We start from the raw sequence: 16146 nt of genomic DNA on the forward strand, positions 1-16146 counted from the left end.
CTTTCTTTTAATGCCGACTTTAACAGGGTCCATTTTTATTTCATACTGACTTTCTGTTTTTAGGTTTAAGTGTATTATCGTAGAAATAATGGCACTTGCTGTAAACACATTAGATGCACTGTAGATGTATCGTCTATATGAAGCACATAACACACTATATCACATGACCTCAATGTCTCTGCTACGAGCCACTTCAGAAAAGTTCTCGTGCTGCTCCAGGGTTTTGTCCATTTTGTCATCAGTCATGCAATAACAACGGAGACGACCCTCTCTGGCTTCATTCATCTTTGCAAAAACTACAAACTTGGCCATGTACGGCACGGCTGACAGCTCGCGGTACAGAAGGTTAGCAAAGGACACGGCCTCCGCCGTCCGAGGACAGTCTGCCAGCCAGAAACTGCGGGAGAGCAACACGTAGAGTGAGTGAGTGAGTGAGCTTTTTAATGTGAACAACTTTTATTTATTTATATAGCACATTTAAACACAACTGTGTTGCCCAAAGTGCTTCACAAAGTGAGAATTGAATAAAAAATAGTTGAAAGACAACACTCAATGAGAATTCCTAGAGGAACTAACGTGTGATGTAGAGGTTATGGTGTTCGGTGACGACTTACCGGGCAGAGACATTGGTGGTGAAACTGGCACAATCATTGGAATACATAAGTTTGGTGGTGCCAGTTATATCTTCCCACTGGGCAGGAGCTGTGCCACCTATAAAACGTACAGTAATTCGGGTGAAAATAAACATGCAATAGATAAAAACACAAAAATAAAATTGGTTTTAAAATGATGGTTATTGAATATAAATGTATGTTTTACCTTAAAAGCATAATCCTTACATTGATCACTATTGAACCTTTGTTGGGTTGTGCAACTTCTGTGCCACTAGTGGCAACAAATGGAATTGCAAATAAGTATTTTTTCTAAATTCTCTGAAGGTGTGTCTATTATAGATATAGATTTGTCATCTCCTTAAATGTAATTTTTTTGTGCTCATTTATTATAACGTGTAATTAATCTCCTCTCATTGCTTAGAAAAGTAACAGCATACCCACTTCAACAATCCGTATGATGTAAGCTATCATTCATCCCTAAAAAATAACATTTTAAAGAGCCAGTCAAACTAACTTCCTTAGTTGTATTTGCACATTAAACTAGAAAATATTTTAACATTAAAAACGACACACTACATCACCTTTAATTAGCACCTATTGCTTCCTACACATATTTCTGTACATTTAAAATTTCCCCCATTTTATTACATAATGATAAACTCATTTTCCCAGTCAGTATTTATCTAAACCCCCTTAAAATAAGAAAGGTAAGAAGAAACACTGTAATGCATATGCAACAATATTATTATTTATATACTATTATAGTATGTATTAATATGTTGAATTAGCTTTTTTATTTTTAGATTTTAATATTAGTTTAGGTTTTGGTAAATTTGTTATGTACTTATTAGTTTAAATTATATATACATATATATGTATATATATAGCATTAATTTATTTGCATTTCAGTTTTACTAATTTTTATTACATTTCATTTCAGTTAGTTTCTGATTTTTGAAGCATTTTTAAGTAGTTCATCTAATACTTATATTTCCTTTTATTTTAGCTTTATTGCAATGAACAAAAAAGTAGCTGTAGTTAACAGTAACAACACCATTTTGCAATTGTATAAATCTGAATGTAAAAAGAAATATCTAATAGAATAAGAAAAATAAACGTACACATCACCAGAAAATAATGATTAAGAAAAATATTTTTGGGGGTATTTTACAGTGTCATTGTTACACGTTACATGTAGTTATGATAACTATAGATTATGCATAATTACATGCAACTAACCCTAAACCAAACCCTAATCACAACCCTATAGTAAGTACATGTAGTTACTTTATATTACTCAGTACTTAAATGTGTAAATACAGTGTAACAAAGACACCTTAAAATAAAGTGTAGCACATTATTTGGTAACACTTTATTTTACAGTGTCCTTGTTACATATGTTACATGTACTTACCATAGTAATAACTATAAATTATGCATAATTACATGCAACTAACCCTCAACCAAATCCTAATCCAACTCTAACCCTATTGCAAAGTACATGTAGTTACTTAATATTACTCAGTACTTAAATATATAATTACACTGTAACAAAGACACCTTAAAATAAAGGGTAACACTTTATTTTAAGGTGTCATTGTTACAGTGTAATTAGACATTTAACTATGGAGTAATATAAATGATTTACATATACTTACTATAGAGTTAGGGTTAGGATTAGAGTTTGGTTGAGGGTTAGTTGCATGTAATTATGCATAATTTACTGTTATTACTATGGTAAGTACATGTTACATATGTAACAAGGACACTGTAAAACAAAGTGTGACCAAATAAAGTGTAACCATTGTTTGCAATGTAAAAATGCCTCATGTGTGGTTACCGATGACACTGCAGAGCAGGCGGAGGCTGGTGGTGTCGCCCTCGCCGGCGTCCCGTGGACTCGACCTCCAGGAGGGAGGCAGAGGAATCCTCAGGCCAATGGGACGGTGAAACTTGCGCCGGCGAGGCTCTACTGTCACCACAGGCCCGAACGTGGCTTGGTTTCCCAGAAGCTTGGCCACCAGCTCATCGGGGACCGGCTGGGCCTGAGTGCCGAAGAGAACACCAAAACAGTGTGCAAGAGCGCAAAGTACAAGATGAGATGGGGTGGGGAAGAGCAAAGGTGAAAGAGAAGAAAACGGAATGAGAGTCAGACACGGAGAAACAGCAAATGGTATATTTAAGTATGAATGGAGGGAGGAATAAATGAGAGCGAGGTTCAGTACAAAAAAATGTTTTTATGCGAGGAAATCAAAGGAAAGAATAGACAGAAGAGATCTTACTATATTTCCATTTTCTAATTATTGCAATCATTGCAATTCAAGACACCAAATTTAGCTTGTCAATCAGTCTTATTTATTAATGAAAAATGTTACAAACATTGAACCACTTGCAGTAGAAACTAAAGACACGGACACAACAATTTGACCCTGTATAGTTGTAAAGCTTTTGAAGATCTTTGAGTGCGCAGTTCATTATAATCATAATGTTATTTATTTACAGTGAATTACAGATTAAGTTGTCAGGTGTGCTATATATTGCGGTTAATATGTTCATATCAAAGCATTACAATCCTTGGACAGTTCTCACATTTGAATGAATTATAAATAAAGTGTACATTTGTAAAACATATGCATATTTGGGTATTCGTTGGATCAGGAGTGGAATTAAGCAACATTTGACAAAGTATTTCTCACAAATTTTGTGTTTTGTGGATCTTATTTTATTGTCTCTGTAATTTAACCAACCTGAGCTATCTGCAACAAATCTTCCAAAAATACCAAAAACTGAGTGCAAATCTGAGAAACATTTTTGTACGTCATTGTGGATAAAATATATGACTGGGAATTTCATTTTATGCCACTTTACAGATTTCCTGACTTCCAGTGTTTTTGAACAACATGAAACAATGTATCGTTTATAATTCAGCACAGTGAGAACTGATCAAGTTTGTCAGTACATTTAGATTATTAGGTCACTTCTCACAAAGAAAAGAACAGCAAAAATGAAGCAAAAATAATGCAACAAATGATATAAATGATTAAACATATAATGGGTTAAAAAAACAAGTAAAAAAAAAAAAAACAGCTTTGGTACGAGCTGGTTGTTACACTTGAAAACAAAAGTAAAAAACATGCATTTCATTCTAAGTTCCAGAAATGTAAAATATAAAATTTCTTTAAAGATGTTTGTGTCGCTTATAAAGATCTAAAAAATATAATAAAAATTTCAGTATCTCAGTTAGACGTTTGTGTATATAAGGTGCTTCAGATATTTTCAATAGTACAGAAAAATAGTCATCATCCAATTATTACTAAGCTTCAACTTGCTTTTTTATCCTTCTCAACTTACAACTCCCTCTAAGAAAACCTGCCATTACCCAGAAACACTCAAACAAACGTCTCATCCATTCTCACCTTCTGCTGTTTTCATTCTCCTGCACTGTAAATATGTCTGTATATGCTGATCTGTAGAAGGAACCTATGTTTTCATCCAAGCAGGAAGTAGAAAGAGACCATCCCATACTATACCACACTTCATCATTCATATTTACCATCACGAGCAACTTACAAAATTACATTCATTCACATTCCAAAGGCACAAGGTTAAATTAACAAGAAATGAAAGATGAGGAAAAACAAAACAAAAAAAAACAGAAAAAATCTAAAAGCTGCCAGATACATTATAGTAATACGCAGGAGATAAGCTTCCTCTATTTTCCATCACTTCTTCCTCCTCCTCATCATCCTCCCATCTCACCTGCAGTCCAAGACGGACACGCTTGGTGACGGCCGTCTCAGGGAAACTGGCCTGGACCAATGGCACCAGCTTACTGGTGAGAGAACCCCCTTCTGGGCCAATCAGATCGTTCTCCTGCTGGATACGGGACACCACGGCAAAGTAGAGCGGGAAGTCGGTCGAGATGATCCGCCTGATCCTTTTCTTCACGAGTTCCTCCTGACTCTCCAGGTCTTCAGAACACAGTGAACAGAGAGAAAAGACAATGAACGAACAACGTTTGCAAATGAATGAGACAAAATGACCACAGTTCAGAAACACGAAATTTATGCAGACATTACAAAGCCTGGCAAGAACATGTCTGACAGATTAAAAGTAAACAAAAAAAAGTGTATTTTACATACACCCCCACCATTTTCTAAACTATAGCGAATAAACTGTGATAATGTGAGAAATGTTGAAGGTGTCTGAATAAATTTTGGTTTGACTGTATAAGATTTGCTATAATTTAACAGCAAACGTTACTGTATATACTGTACATAAGCCGTCGATACAGTATAACCACATTTATCTCACTTTAAACAGCAGCAACAGTTAGTACACACCTTCATCCATGCCATTGAGGATGGTCTCCAACACCTCGTCACCATATCGATTACGATGTTCCTTCCAGACTGATCCGTTCTCACTCCTCAAGACCACTAGTTCACGATCTCCCCGGCCGAGTGCCGCAAAATGAGGAATCTCAACAATCACAGGCCTTCAGGAGCAATTACAAAAGTGTTAGTTTGCAATTTAAAGGTGCAGTGTGTAATTTTTAGCGGCATCTAGTGGTGAGGTTGTGAATTGCAACCAACAGAAGTTACGGTGGCCGACAGGAAAAGATGTCGTCGTCTGAGACTGCAGATAATAGCCAGTTAATCAATGAGGTTTCTTTACAAAGATAAATTAAGAAATTAGGTTTACTTAATTATTCAGTTAAACGATATGTTATTGCGAATATTATTGTTACTTGTGTCAGTGTTTTATTCGCTGACTTTAGCTAGCTTCTTTGCACGAAGAACAACATAGTGACGAAATGCGTTTGTCCGTTTAGGGCCACCGTAGAAACATGTCAATGTAAGGGGACCCGCGGTGTGTGTAGATAGAAATGGCTCATTCTAAGGTAATAAAAACATAACGGGTCATTAAGTAAGGTCTTTATACACCACTGAAAACATGTATATGATATTGCATTTTTGTCAACAGATCCTCCTAAATATGACACAATGCACCTTTAAGTTTGTAAAAAGAAATCCTGTATTGTCTAATCTGGTTTCCTCACCCCAAAAACTGCATGCCGGCGGGACCCAGAGAGATGATCCGGCTGGCGAGACCCTCGCCCTCCACTAAAGGAGGGGGTGTAGCGAGTTTCTGAGGCTTGACGAGGCGGCAGGTGATTCGTGTCGGAGCCGCACAGGTTCGAGGAGGTATGATGACACGTAGGCCGTTGTGTCTACTCCCTCTCATCGAGCCGCCACGAGCATCCACCATGAAGCTCACCAGGAAACTGCAGAACCATACGGACATGCATGAATTCATAGGTTGATCAATGAATTCAAAGGTTTCACTTTATTTTGATGGTCCCTTTAACACATTCTACTACATGTCTACTAACTCTCATTAGAGTATTAGTAGAGTATTAGTTGACTGGTTGGGTTTGGGTTAGAATAAGTTGACATGTAGTTGCAAAGTTACTTAATGGGCTCTATTTTAACGATCTAAGCGCATGGACTAAAGCACATGGCGCAAGTGCACTTAGGACGTGTCTGAATCCACTTTTGCTAGTTTAACGACGGGAAAAATGGTCGGCGCTCCCGGCGCATGGTCTTAAAGGGTTGTCCCTATTCTCTTAATGAGTAATGGGTGTGTTTTGGGATTTACGTGCGTTAAACCAATCAGAGTCTCATCTCCCATTCCCTTTAAATGTCAGTTGTGCTCGCACCATGGCAGATTCGCTATTTACATGACGGAATTTGATAGTGGAAAGACCGAAGCCGTCTCCAGAGCGCAAACGGATCTGCTCGTGCGCGAGGTAAAAGTGCGTAAGCAGATAATCTACGGGACAAGCCGGATTCCACCATATGTTTATGTACACAATAATAATCTTTTACAATGTAATCCTTTTATTTAAAATATTTGGCATATTTGTGTGTTTAATAAGCAGAGTGTACGCGTGTTGTGGACCCACCTATAGGCGCACATTACTAATGCGCTCTTTAAATAACATAAAATCAGTCTATTTCTGTTGCCTCAAAATAGCAACGTGCCAACAATGTGCCAGAACACACACCTGGTTTTCAGACCAGCAGCCCATGGGCACACAAATGGGCGCAAATGCATTTGCTATTTAAACAACGAGGCGCAGGACGTGAAAATGATAACTGCGTCGGGCTGAAACAAGCAAAAAACACTTGCGTCGCGCTTGGCGCTGCATTGCCGGGTGTAAGATAGGGCCCATAGTCAGTATAATGTCTGTTGAGGAGCATCGCAATAAAGTGTTAGCAGATATTAAGCAGACAGTCTATACTCTAATGAATACTCTAATACTCTAATGACAGTTAGTTGACATGTAGTTGCAAAGTTACTTATAGTTAACGGAATGTTCAAAAGGGACATCAAAATAAAGTGTTACCAATTCATAATATTTCAGTTTCAACTGAATTCCTCCAAAATGTCACCAATATTTCAGGTAGGGGCAGGACACTAACCCGGTGTGGATGGGACTGGCCACCGGACTGACATTGTCTGATGTTTCTGTGGCGGGACTGCTGGGAATCAGGGAATCCTCATCGTACTCCTTGGCCAAAGGAAGTGGCGTCTGCTGCTGTACATGTGTAGATATTGACACGTGACACAAATACACACACACACTCATAAATACACTGTACAAAGTGAATGTGCCGTTTTTATCTTTTAGCAGTTATCTGATTTGACACTTAAAATAACTTTCATTTGTCTAACCTAATGTATTCATGCTTTTTTTTATTACATCTTTAAATAATTTATTTAACTGGAATACAACTAGTTAATATGTAGTGATAAAGTGTATGCAAAGTATTCCACAAAAATAAAATTTTATTATATACACCTGTAACCTATAATTATTATCATAGCATTTTGTTTTACAGTAATTAAAATAGTTTTAACAAAATATATATAAAACTATGGTATTACATGGTACTCCAAAGTACTTCAAGAATACTATGATATGGGCCCATTTTTAAGTGTCTGAACTGTACTAAGATTAAAAATGTATACAATATATGCTAACTTTCAAAGGTGTGTTGCAATGTTTTTGAAAGAAGTCTCTTACCAAGGCTGCAATTATTTGATTAAAAATACAGTAAAATTAATTCAATTCACATTCATTTTACTGTATTTTTAATCAAATAAATGCAGCCTTGGTAAGATACTTCTTTCAAAAACATTGCAACACACCTTTGAAAATTAGCATATATTGTATACATAAAAAAAAAAAAAAAAAAAAATTAGAAATTAGAATTTTACAATTTTAAATATCTGTTTTATATATGAATATATTTTGAAATGTAATTAATTACAGCTGAATTTTCAGCATCACTAGAAATAATTCTAATATGCTGATTTGCTGCTCAAAAAACATTTCTGATTGTTATCAATGTTGAAAACAGTTGTGCTGCTTCATATTTTGTGGAAACCGTGATATTTTTTAAAGGATTTTCTGATAAATAGATTTTTTTGTTGGTATTTATTTGAAATATTTTTTTTATAACAATTATAAAGCCTCTACTGTCACTTATGAACAATGTAATGCATGCTTGCTGAATAAAAGTATTAATTTCTATATGTATATATATATATATATATATAAATAAAATTTAAACCAAAACTTTTAAAACTTAAAATGTAAGTACATAGGGTAAAACTTTATTTTACAGTGTCTTTGTTACATAGGTTACATGTACTTACCATAGTAATAACAGTAAATTATGCATAATTACATGCAATTAACCCTCAACCAAATCCTAATCCTACCCTAACCCTATAGTAAGTACATGTAGTTAATTATTATTACTCAGTACTTAAATATATAATTACACTGTAACAATGACACCTTAAAATAAAGTGTAATTGTACATAGTTGTAGTCTAAAAACACCAGTTATAATGTGGGACCTATGATGATGTTTACCTGCTCAATTTCATGTTCTTTCAGCATGACTGTTTCGGGAGACACGCATGGGATCCTTGGAAGAGCAGGGGAATGATTCCTAAGGAACACAAGTTAAAAATAAGTCTGACACAAAGGAATTAGAAAATGACAGTTCTTCGGTCCCATCCTAACTCATCTCAGTGGCCTTTCATCTGTTTGGGCTCTAATCTTTTCTATATTCAAACAATACTAAATCTGGTTCCAAATATCCTACAGAATTTCTTCCACCAACATTAAGCTGTCCTCTACTTCCTGATTTATCTGAGTCATCTTCAACATCATCACTGCAACTCTCCCTCGTACTCTAGAACTTTCTTGGGGGAAAGGAAATCCTCATCATGGTCCTTTATGTCCTCCATCTGCAAATACCTGGCACCCTCGTTCCCCAGCAGCTCCTCGCCTGCCGCAGCGAGGGATGACAAGAGAAAAGAGAAAAAGACAAGACTTAGTGAAAGGGTTTTGAATGTGCCATCAAGAAAGCTGAATGAAAACTGGCTGGACAATATGGAGAGGATATAAATGGAGTGATTGAAAAATGTTATGACAGTAGCAAAGAAGCACCATGGTACTACCAAGGTTCATTTTAAAGGGATAGTTCACCCTAAAATGGAAATTAAGTCTTCATTTACTCACCCTGGTGTTGTTCTAAGGTCGAACGCCCTTCTTTCTTTTATAGACCACAAAAGGAGTATTTTTTTTTAATGTCCCGTTTGCGCTTGTACATGTAATGTAAGTGAAAAGTGACCAGCATCAAGTAAAAAAAAAAAAAGAAAAAAAAAGATGCAAAAGTATCACACAATGATCTCATACGACACATGTCGTTTATTTCAAGTGTTCTGGGGGTGTACGAAACGGTTTGGTGAAAAACAAAATTTAGTGTATTATTTAACAAAATTCTTGAACATGGCCATTGGTCTTCCCTACATGTTTCTTGAGACGTGATTAGTTTACGCCAACTCGCCCACAAGTTATGAGAAATCAAGAGTAATGAAAATGCAACAATACATTAACCTTCTTCTCCTAGGTGGATTTATCTGTCGTGTTCGTCATAACGTCTGTGATTCACATCTGTCAACTGTCATACTGTATATCAGACAAAAGCAGTTCCGCTCTGGAGATATTTGACTCAGTGAAGAAATCGGGATTTCTAGGCATTGTATTTCATGTTGCGTATTTATTAATCTTGATTTCTCACGACTTGTGTGCTTTTTCTGGACCAGATGGATTGAACTGCTACGCTAATACAGTCACACGAATGCGCACGTCGGCCAAGGTCACGATTTTCGTTAAATAATACATTCGATTTCAGTTAGTTTTTCACCAAACCCCTTTCGTACACCACCAGAACACTTGAGATATACGGTATCTTTTTTAAAAAGCTTGATGCTGGTTGCTATTATCTGCCATTATATGGACAAGCGCGAGCAGGACATTTAAAAAAAAAAAGATGCCTTTTGTGGTTCGATATGTATGCATACGGTATTAGTACAACACCAGGGTGAGTAAATGATGACATCATTTTCATTTTAGGATGAACTATCCCTTTAAGAACCCGAGTACTATGTAAACACCATGGTATTCATTCATATGTTATACCAAAGTATGCTCTTATAAATTGTACCATGGTACTTCCACAATACTTTTTTGAAAAGGGGAAATAATGCATTATTGTAATCAGATTACTATTTACTTTCAGTAATCCTGTCACAATTAATGTTGTGTCTTTCCTTCCTTTGCATTTACAGTTTTCATAAACAATGAATAATTTCAAGCCTAAATGTGACATCCAGCAATGAATATTGTTTTGTTGAAAGTGATTTTGATTCCTTTCGTTTGGTTGAAAAGCCTGTGAACTCAGTCACTCACTCTGCAAACTATTGAACATTTAATCGCTTGACACGGCAGATAATGGTAAGCGATCCATGAGCAATGACTGTTGCTTACAAACTTTTAGAAGTACAAATAAAGGACAATTTGGTGTATTTTTGTATTGTCCATCTAAAGGTTGTTATAGGTTTTTGAAATTCAATCATGTAACATGATTACTGTTCAAATGTGTCTCATTCCAATGTTGAAAAAGTAATTAGCAAGTATTAACTAATTACTTTTTTGAATAACTTTCCCAACACTGAATTGCAAGTGAGTGAGAATGAAGAAAAGGGAAAGATTTGTGATGGACATACTGCAACAAAACATATCAAAGCAAATTAATGAGAAACATTTGTGTGTGTGTGTGTGTGTGTGTGTGTGTGTGTGTGTGTGTGTGTTTAAATATTAAATTAACTACAAAGCAGAGGCACAAACGACCTTCAAACCCAATGCCTTCAGTGATATCACACAGCTAAATGCATAGTCATTGGTAAACTGTGCTTGGTTTCATAAAAAATAAGACATTAATCTTAATTGTGTCTATTAAGGTAATTGTATTAGCCATTCTCTTGGGAAGTTGTCTTGCAAACAAACACATTATAATTAGTAGAGCAGAAAATGACTATGATTTTCTTTTTTCACATAATCAACAAACCTGCCTTTCAAAAGCAATAAGGTCAAGCAGGCTTCAGTTCTTTCATAGACTGTATGTGTGTATAACCTATAATAAATATGGCATATATATTGTATATAGTACTGTGTATACACAATATATATATATATACTGAATGATGAAACTTAAATGTATGCATTAGATTTGCACAAGGCCGCCATGTGAACTACATCCATGTGAGAGCCCGGATGCAAATGAAACATTTTCAGGACATTATGTAAACACACCTTTAATATCTGTAACTTCACCAGGAGCTGAAATACAGTGCTGTCCACATTATAAGGCCTGATTTTACATGACTTAATTATTGATTCTACAACAAGCTCTTAAAAAAAGTGGTGACCAGATTTTGCCAATCATAATTCGGAAGAAATTAACAAACGCATGAATATAATGTTGTAATGTTATATTTGCAAATCGTTAATCAGTATTTTTGTCTTGTATATTTATTTGATAAGAAAAATTGCACAAGATCAGACTTGTTTTCAGAGACTACAATGTATTCCTCATAACCTATTGGGTACAAAGTATTTACTTGTGGAGTAAAAAAAAAGACAAAACTAAACAGTAGCACATTATTTTAGTGACACATCTTACATGTATTTTCTATAGTAATATCAGTAATTTATGCATAATTACACGCAACTAACTGTAATTATAGAGTAAGTACATGTTGTTAATTAATATTACTCTACACTTATTTGTATAATCACACTGTAAAAAGGACACCTAAAATAAAGTTTAACCAAAAAAACAAAAAAAATAATTTAACCCTCCTTATGCATTCAGGTCCATTTTGACCCGAAAGAGTTACATACAAATTTAAAAAAAAAATCCATAGTTTTTAGTACGAAAATGAAATTATATGCTTTGTAAAACTAAAATTTTATATTTCAAAGAATGTATCAATTTTTTAATTAATAAAAAGGGGTTAAATTTAGTAATAGCCTGGTAAAAACATGATAATATTTAAAAATTGTGCGCATTCACTCATTAATGAGAAGTTACTGAACAGATACAATATGGTTTTAGTTAAAAGAAATTATGAAGTTATGACTGTTTTATAAGCTTAAGTAACTGCAACAGATGTATACAGTTTATTTATGCATTACAAGAGTTACGATATAATGCTTCACTTTTTGTTCCTGGCCCACTGAACTTTCAAGCACACAAGTTTGTGCGTATATCTTTATACAGGTACTGCAGGATATAACTGTTTTACCCAGAAAATCTGTGCTAATCCAGAAAGAAAATGTAAAAGGAGATGTAGCAGGTTAGTGGGAGAGGTTTCAGGAATAGTTAAGTATTTTGGAAGGCTTATTAACATAAATGCACACATGCTGATGACACGTCCAACATAATTGTCAAAGTGCACCAGAGAATGACAATGTGTTTGTGTGTGTGTGTGCGCGCTTGAAATGAAGTCACTGTACGAAGAAAAAAAGAGGGAAATTCATACCTAACGTTAGCTGTGCAATTCCTAGAAAAACCAAGAGGAGTCTACTTCAGGATGCTCTTTAAATGCCCACTCATTTAAAAAAAGTTCAACTTATTGTACGTCTTCGTATTAAAATATGAACAACTCTGAAACAGACCATGAAATGAAATCGAGAGCTGTATTTACCTTCATCTTCCGACACGTCCAAGATCTCATCAACTGTCTCCGGGAAACTCATGCGATGTTTTTCTGTGGTGGTCTTAAAGGAAAATGTTTATTACGACAAAGTTTATTTTATAGCAGCCATAGTATCAGATTGATTATATGAAAAATGTAACTTACCATAGTGACTGTCTCTTCGGTGACCAGTTTGAGCACGTCAATGACTGAGATGTATCCAAGTCGCTTTGCAATGGCAAGAGCTGATGTGCCATTCTACAGCAGATGGAAATATTACTGAGTTCATTTCATCAGTCAACATCCAGCATATTAAAAAAAATCGATAACGGTAATTAGTTAAAAGTGTCTGGGCTCTTACAGATGTAATTTCATTTGGTTGTGCGCCGTGTTTCAGGAGAAGTGTCACAATGTCTGTATGGCCCTGTTGAGCAGCCTGATGGAGCGGCATATACCCCATCTAACAGTCCCATGGAGAAGACAGAAAGAACAATCACACATAGGGCCCTATCTTGCACCCAGCGCAATTGACTTTGTACACCGACGCATGTATCATTCCTATTTTGCACCCGACACACAGCAGACTTTTCCCTCCACAGACGCACGTCGGTAAATTAGGGAATGAACTTGCGCTCCTGGGGGCGGTTCAGCGAAAAGAGGAGGCGTGTTCCGGCGCAAACGTTCCCTGGTGCTATTTTGCAGTTTCAGAAAACAATTCCGCCACAGACCACGGAAAACCTAGTCTAGTCAGTGGCGCGTTATTCAGATGCTATTTTAAGGGCGCATGCTTGGCCATAATGTAGCGTGTGCACAACACACATACACTTTGCTTATCTCATCTACACAGATGCAGCAGTTCCCATTTTTGCAAACCATACATAATAACAAGGAAAAATATTACCACATGAGGGAAATCATGGTGGTGTCCATGAAGATGTGAAAAAATAGGCATAAATCTAGCTTACACATTTACCCACATTTTTATACGCCTGTTTAACCGGAGCTAATTTAGGTGGGTGACGAGAACGTCCCTGACGAGAACGTCGCTCTCCTCGGCTGTGAACCGCTCCTGGCGTGCGTCTGGCAAATCCGCCGTTATAATAGCAATCCGCCATGGAACAAGCGCGCCTGCTCTTAAAGGGAATGTGAGATGTCGCTCTGATTGGTTTATTTCACGTTACGCCCAAACCACACCTATGAGTAATGAAGCTACTTCAGACCAACCCATTTTAGACCCGCCCACAAAGTTGTGTTCCGCATTTGATGCTTGCGTTTCAGATCGTTAAAATAGGGCCCATAAGATCTCTTTAACATGTCACTTGTTTCTGCTAGAGAGCGACCAGATTAAGGCAAGTGCAAATTAACACTCTTGCTTCTCAGATTTGTCTTCTGAGAAAAATGATTTGTCTATAGAGATATCAGCTATATGTCTATTCAGATATCAGCAATGTCATAAACTGCACGGATGTCAATTGTCAACATACTGATTCGTATTCCTGTTCTAGGATTAGGAAACCAAGTGAGAACATCTGAGATGAAGTTGAACGTCTGAAAAGTGAAACAACTGAACAAAGCAAAAGCAATATTTCACTTACCCTGGTCTTGCTGTTTACGTTGGCCTGTTGCTGTACGAGGAACTTTACCATCTTGATATTGCCGTAATGACAAGCCACATGAAGGGGAGTGTAACCCATCTGAAGAGAAATCAACAATGATGATCATAATCATTGACTACGTTTACAGTACATGCACACTCATAATGAGATTTAGGCAAAACTTTACCTCATGTAAACACAATATTGATCCGATTAAGGTCATAATTGTAGTAACCATAATCACAGTAAAATATGCAGATTTTAATCACAATTTAAACACTTAAACACAAACACTTAAATCGCATCTATTCCACTCCATGCACAGATTCATAAACATAAGTAAATAAGGCATCACATTTTTGAGGTATACATCAGAATATACATATGTCGAAAACATCGAAATGAAGACATTTTAGGCCAGTTACACATCAACCATATATAGTTCATCATCTGTGCTGTGCATTGGGGTATGTGAAGAATGGCAGCAATAACCACAATTTTTTGTGAATAATCAAAATGATGAAAATTGCATTTAAACGGGAGTGAAGAGGTTTGCTCGTGTCATGTAAACTTCTTACTGTGTCCTTACATTATTAGTGCACATGTAAACGTAGTCATTGATTATTATCAATAATAATGTGAATCATTACGTGCACTCTGTAGAAAAACAACATATAGCAGTTTTTACCCGTGTGGCAGCGTAGACGGACGCCTCGTGTTTCACTAGTATATCAGCAATCCCAACATGCCCCTCCTGAGCCACAAGGTGAAGAGGCGTCAGACCGCTCTGAGGACACACAACACACCTGTCATTTTACGGACATAAAGAGAGACATAACATGCTATCACAACTCTAAATGGCTCGATCCTCTTGACTCCATACAAATATAATACATAAAACAAATATATTGGAAGTCTGTTTGTTTACAGACATTCTTCAATATAACTAATGTATTAATTAATGTTACCGATTTAAGCTATTATAAATGTTAAGAAATGCATTAGTATATGTGTAAGTTAACATTAGGATAAATTACCTAATGCTGTATACTGATCTTGTTCACTGTTAGTGTTAACAATTACAACCTCACTGTAAAGTGTTACCATGACATTATGGCAATATTTGCATACTGATATGACCTTACATCTACTTTTACTGCTTACATCTAAGCCATCTTAGAGAGGAGCAGACTTTATAATCTGACACAGAAGTGGCATAAATGTTTTATTTATTCATTTGTACTTCTCCATCCTTCAAAAACGGAATCACTAGTCTAAGATAAGGAAGCTAGTTTCTGCCATAAAATATATATATATATATATATATATATATATATATATATTATTATTTATTTTTTTTATCTCACACTTCTGCCTTATATCTCGCAATTCTGATTTTATTTCTCAAAATTATGAAAGAATTACAAAGTCCGGATTGCTGATATAAAGTTGCAATTCTGAGAAAATAAAGTTCAGAGTTTTTTTCGCAATTGCGAGTTTATATCCTGCAATTCTGACTTTTTGTCTCAGAATTGAGATATAAACTCGCAATTTTGAGTTATAAAGTCCGAATTGTGAGACATAAACTATAAAAAGCAGCAACTTGAGCTATTTCATTTTTTCAGTGCCAGTGCATAAATCGCCAGCATCCTGATCACTCGGACAGATTTTTTTTTTGCCAATAATGACGTGGTGATTGTCTATCATACCTGAGTACATCAAGTGATTTTATCTCAAATGATCAAGGACATTTTGAATCCTCATGATATTACTCCTTTATTGACTATTCATACAAACACTGCTATTCAA

At 35.8% G+C, this 16146-nt stretch overlaps 1 protein-coding gene across 20 annotated transcripts in view; it reads right to left on the reverse strand.

Annotated features, from left to right (window-relative positions):
- The window catches only part of ank1a (ankyrin 1, erythrocytic a), a 139886-nt gene that overhangs the window by 40046 nt on the left and 83694 nt on the right, over positions 1–16146 (reverse strand). For 10 of the 20 annotated variants that reach the window (XM_084413690.1, XM_084413689.1, XM_084413692.1 and 7 more), the window contains 15 exons: positions 15026–15124; positions 14338–14436; positions 13104–13202; positions 12908–13000; positions 12752–12824; positions 12587–12607; positions 8889–8985; positions 8565–8643; positions 7103–7218; positions 5677–5901; positions 4958–5112; positions 4374–4585; positions 2455–2659; positions 615–711; positions 169–397 (listed from right to left, as the gene is read on the reverse strand). In XM_084413690.1, coding sequence (XP_084269816.1) covers positions 169–397; positions 615–711; positions 2455–2659; positions 4374–4585; positions 4958–5112; positions 5677–5901; positions 7103–7218; positions 8565–8643; positions 8889–8985; positions 12587–12607; positions 12752–12824; positions 12908–13000; positions 13104–13202; positions 14338–14436; positions 15026–15124 — 1899 coding nt within the window. The remainder of the gene's footprint in view (positions 1–168; positions 398–614; positions 712–2454; positions 2660–4373; positions 4586–4957; positions 5113–5676; positions 5902–7102; positions 7219–8564; positions 8644–8888; positions 8986–12586; positions 12608–12751; positions 12825–12907; positions 13001–13103; positions 13203–14337; positions 14437–15025; positions 15125–16146) is intronic. The other 10 variants (XM_084413704.1, XM_084413702.1, XM_084413698.1 and 7 more) reach the window with 5 other exon arrangements.

Source organism: Rutilus rutilus, assembly GCF_951802725.1.
Source record: "Rutilus rutilus genome assembly, chromosome: 7".
Classification (NCBI taxonomy): Eukaryota; Metazoa; Chordata; class Actinopteri; order Cypriniformes; family Leuciscidae; genus Rutilus; species Rutilus rutilus.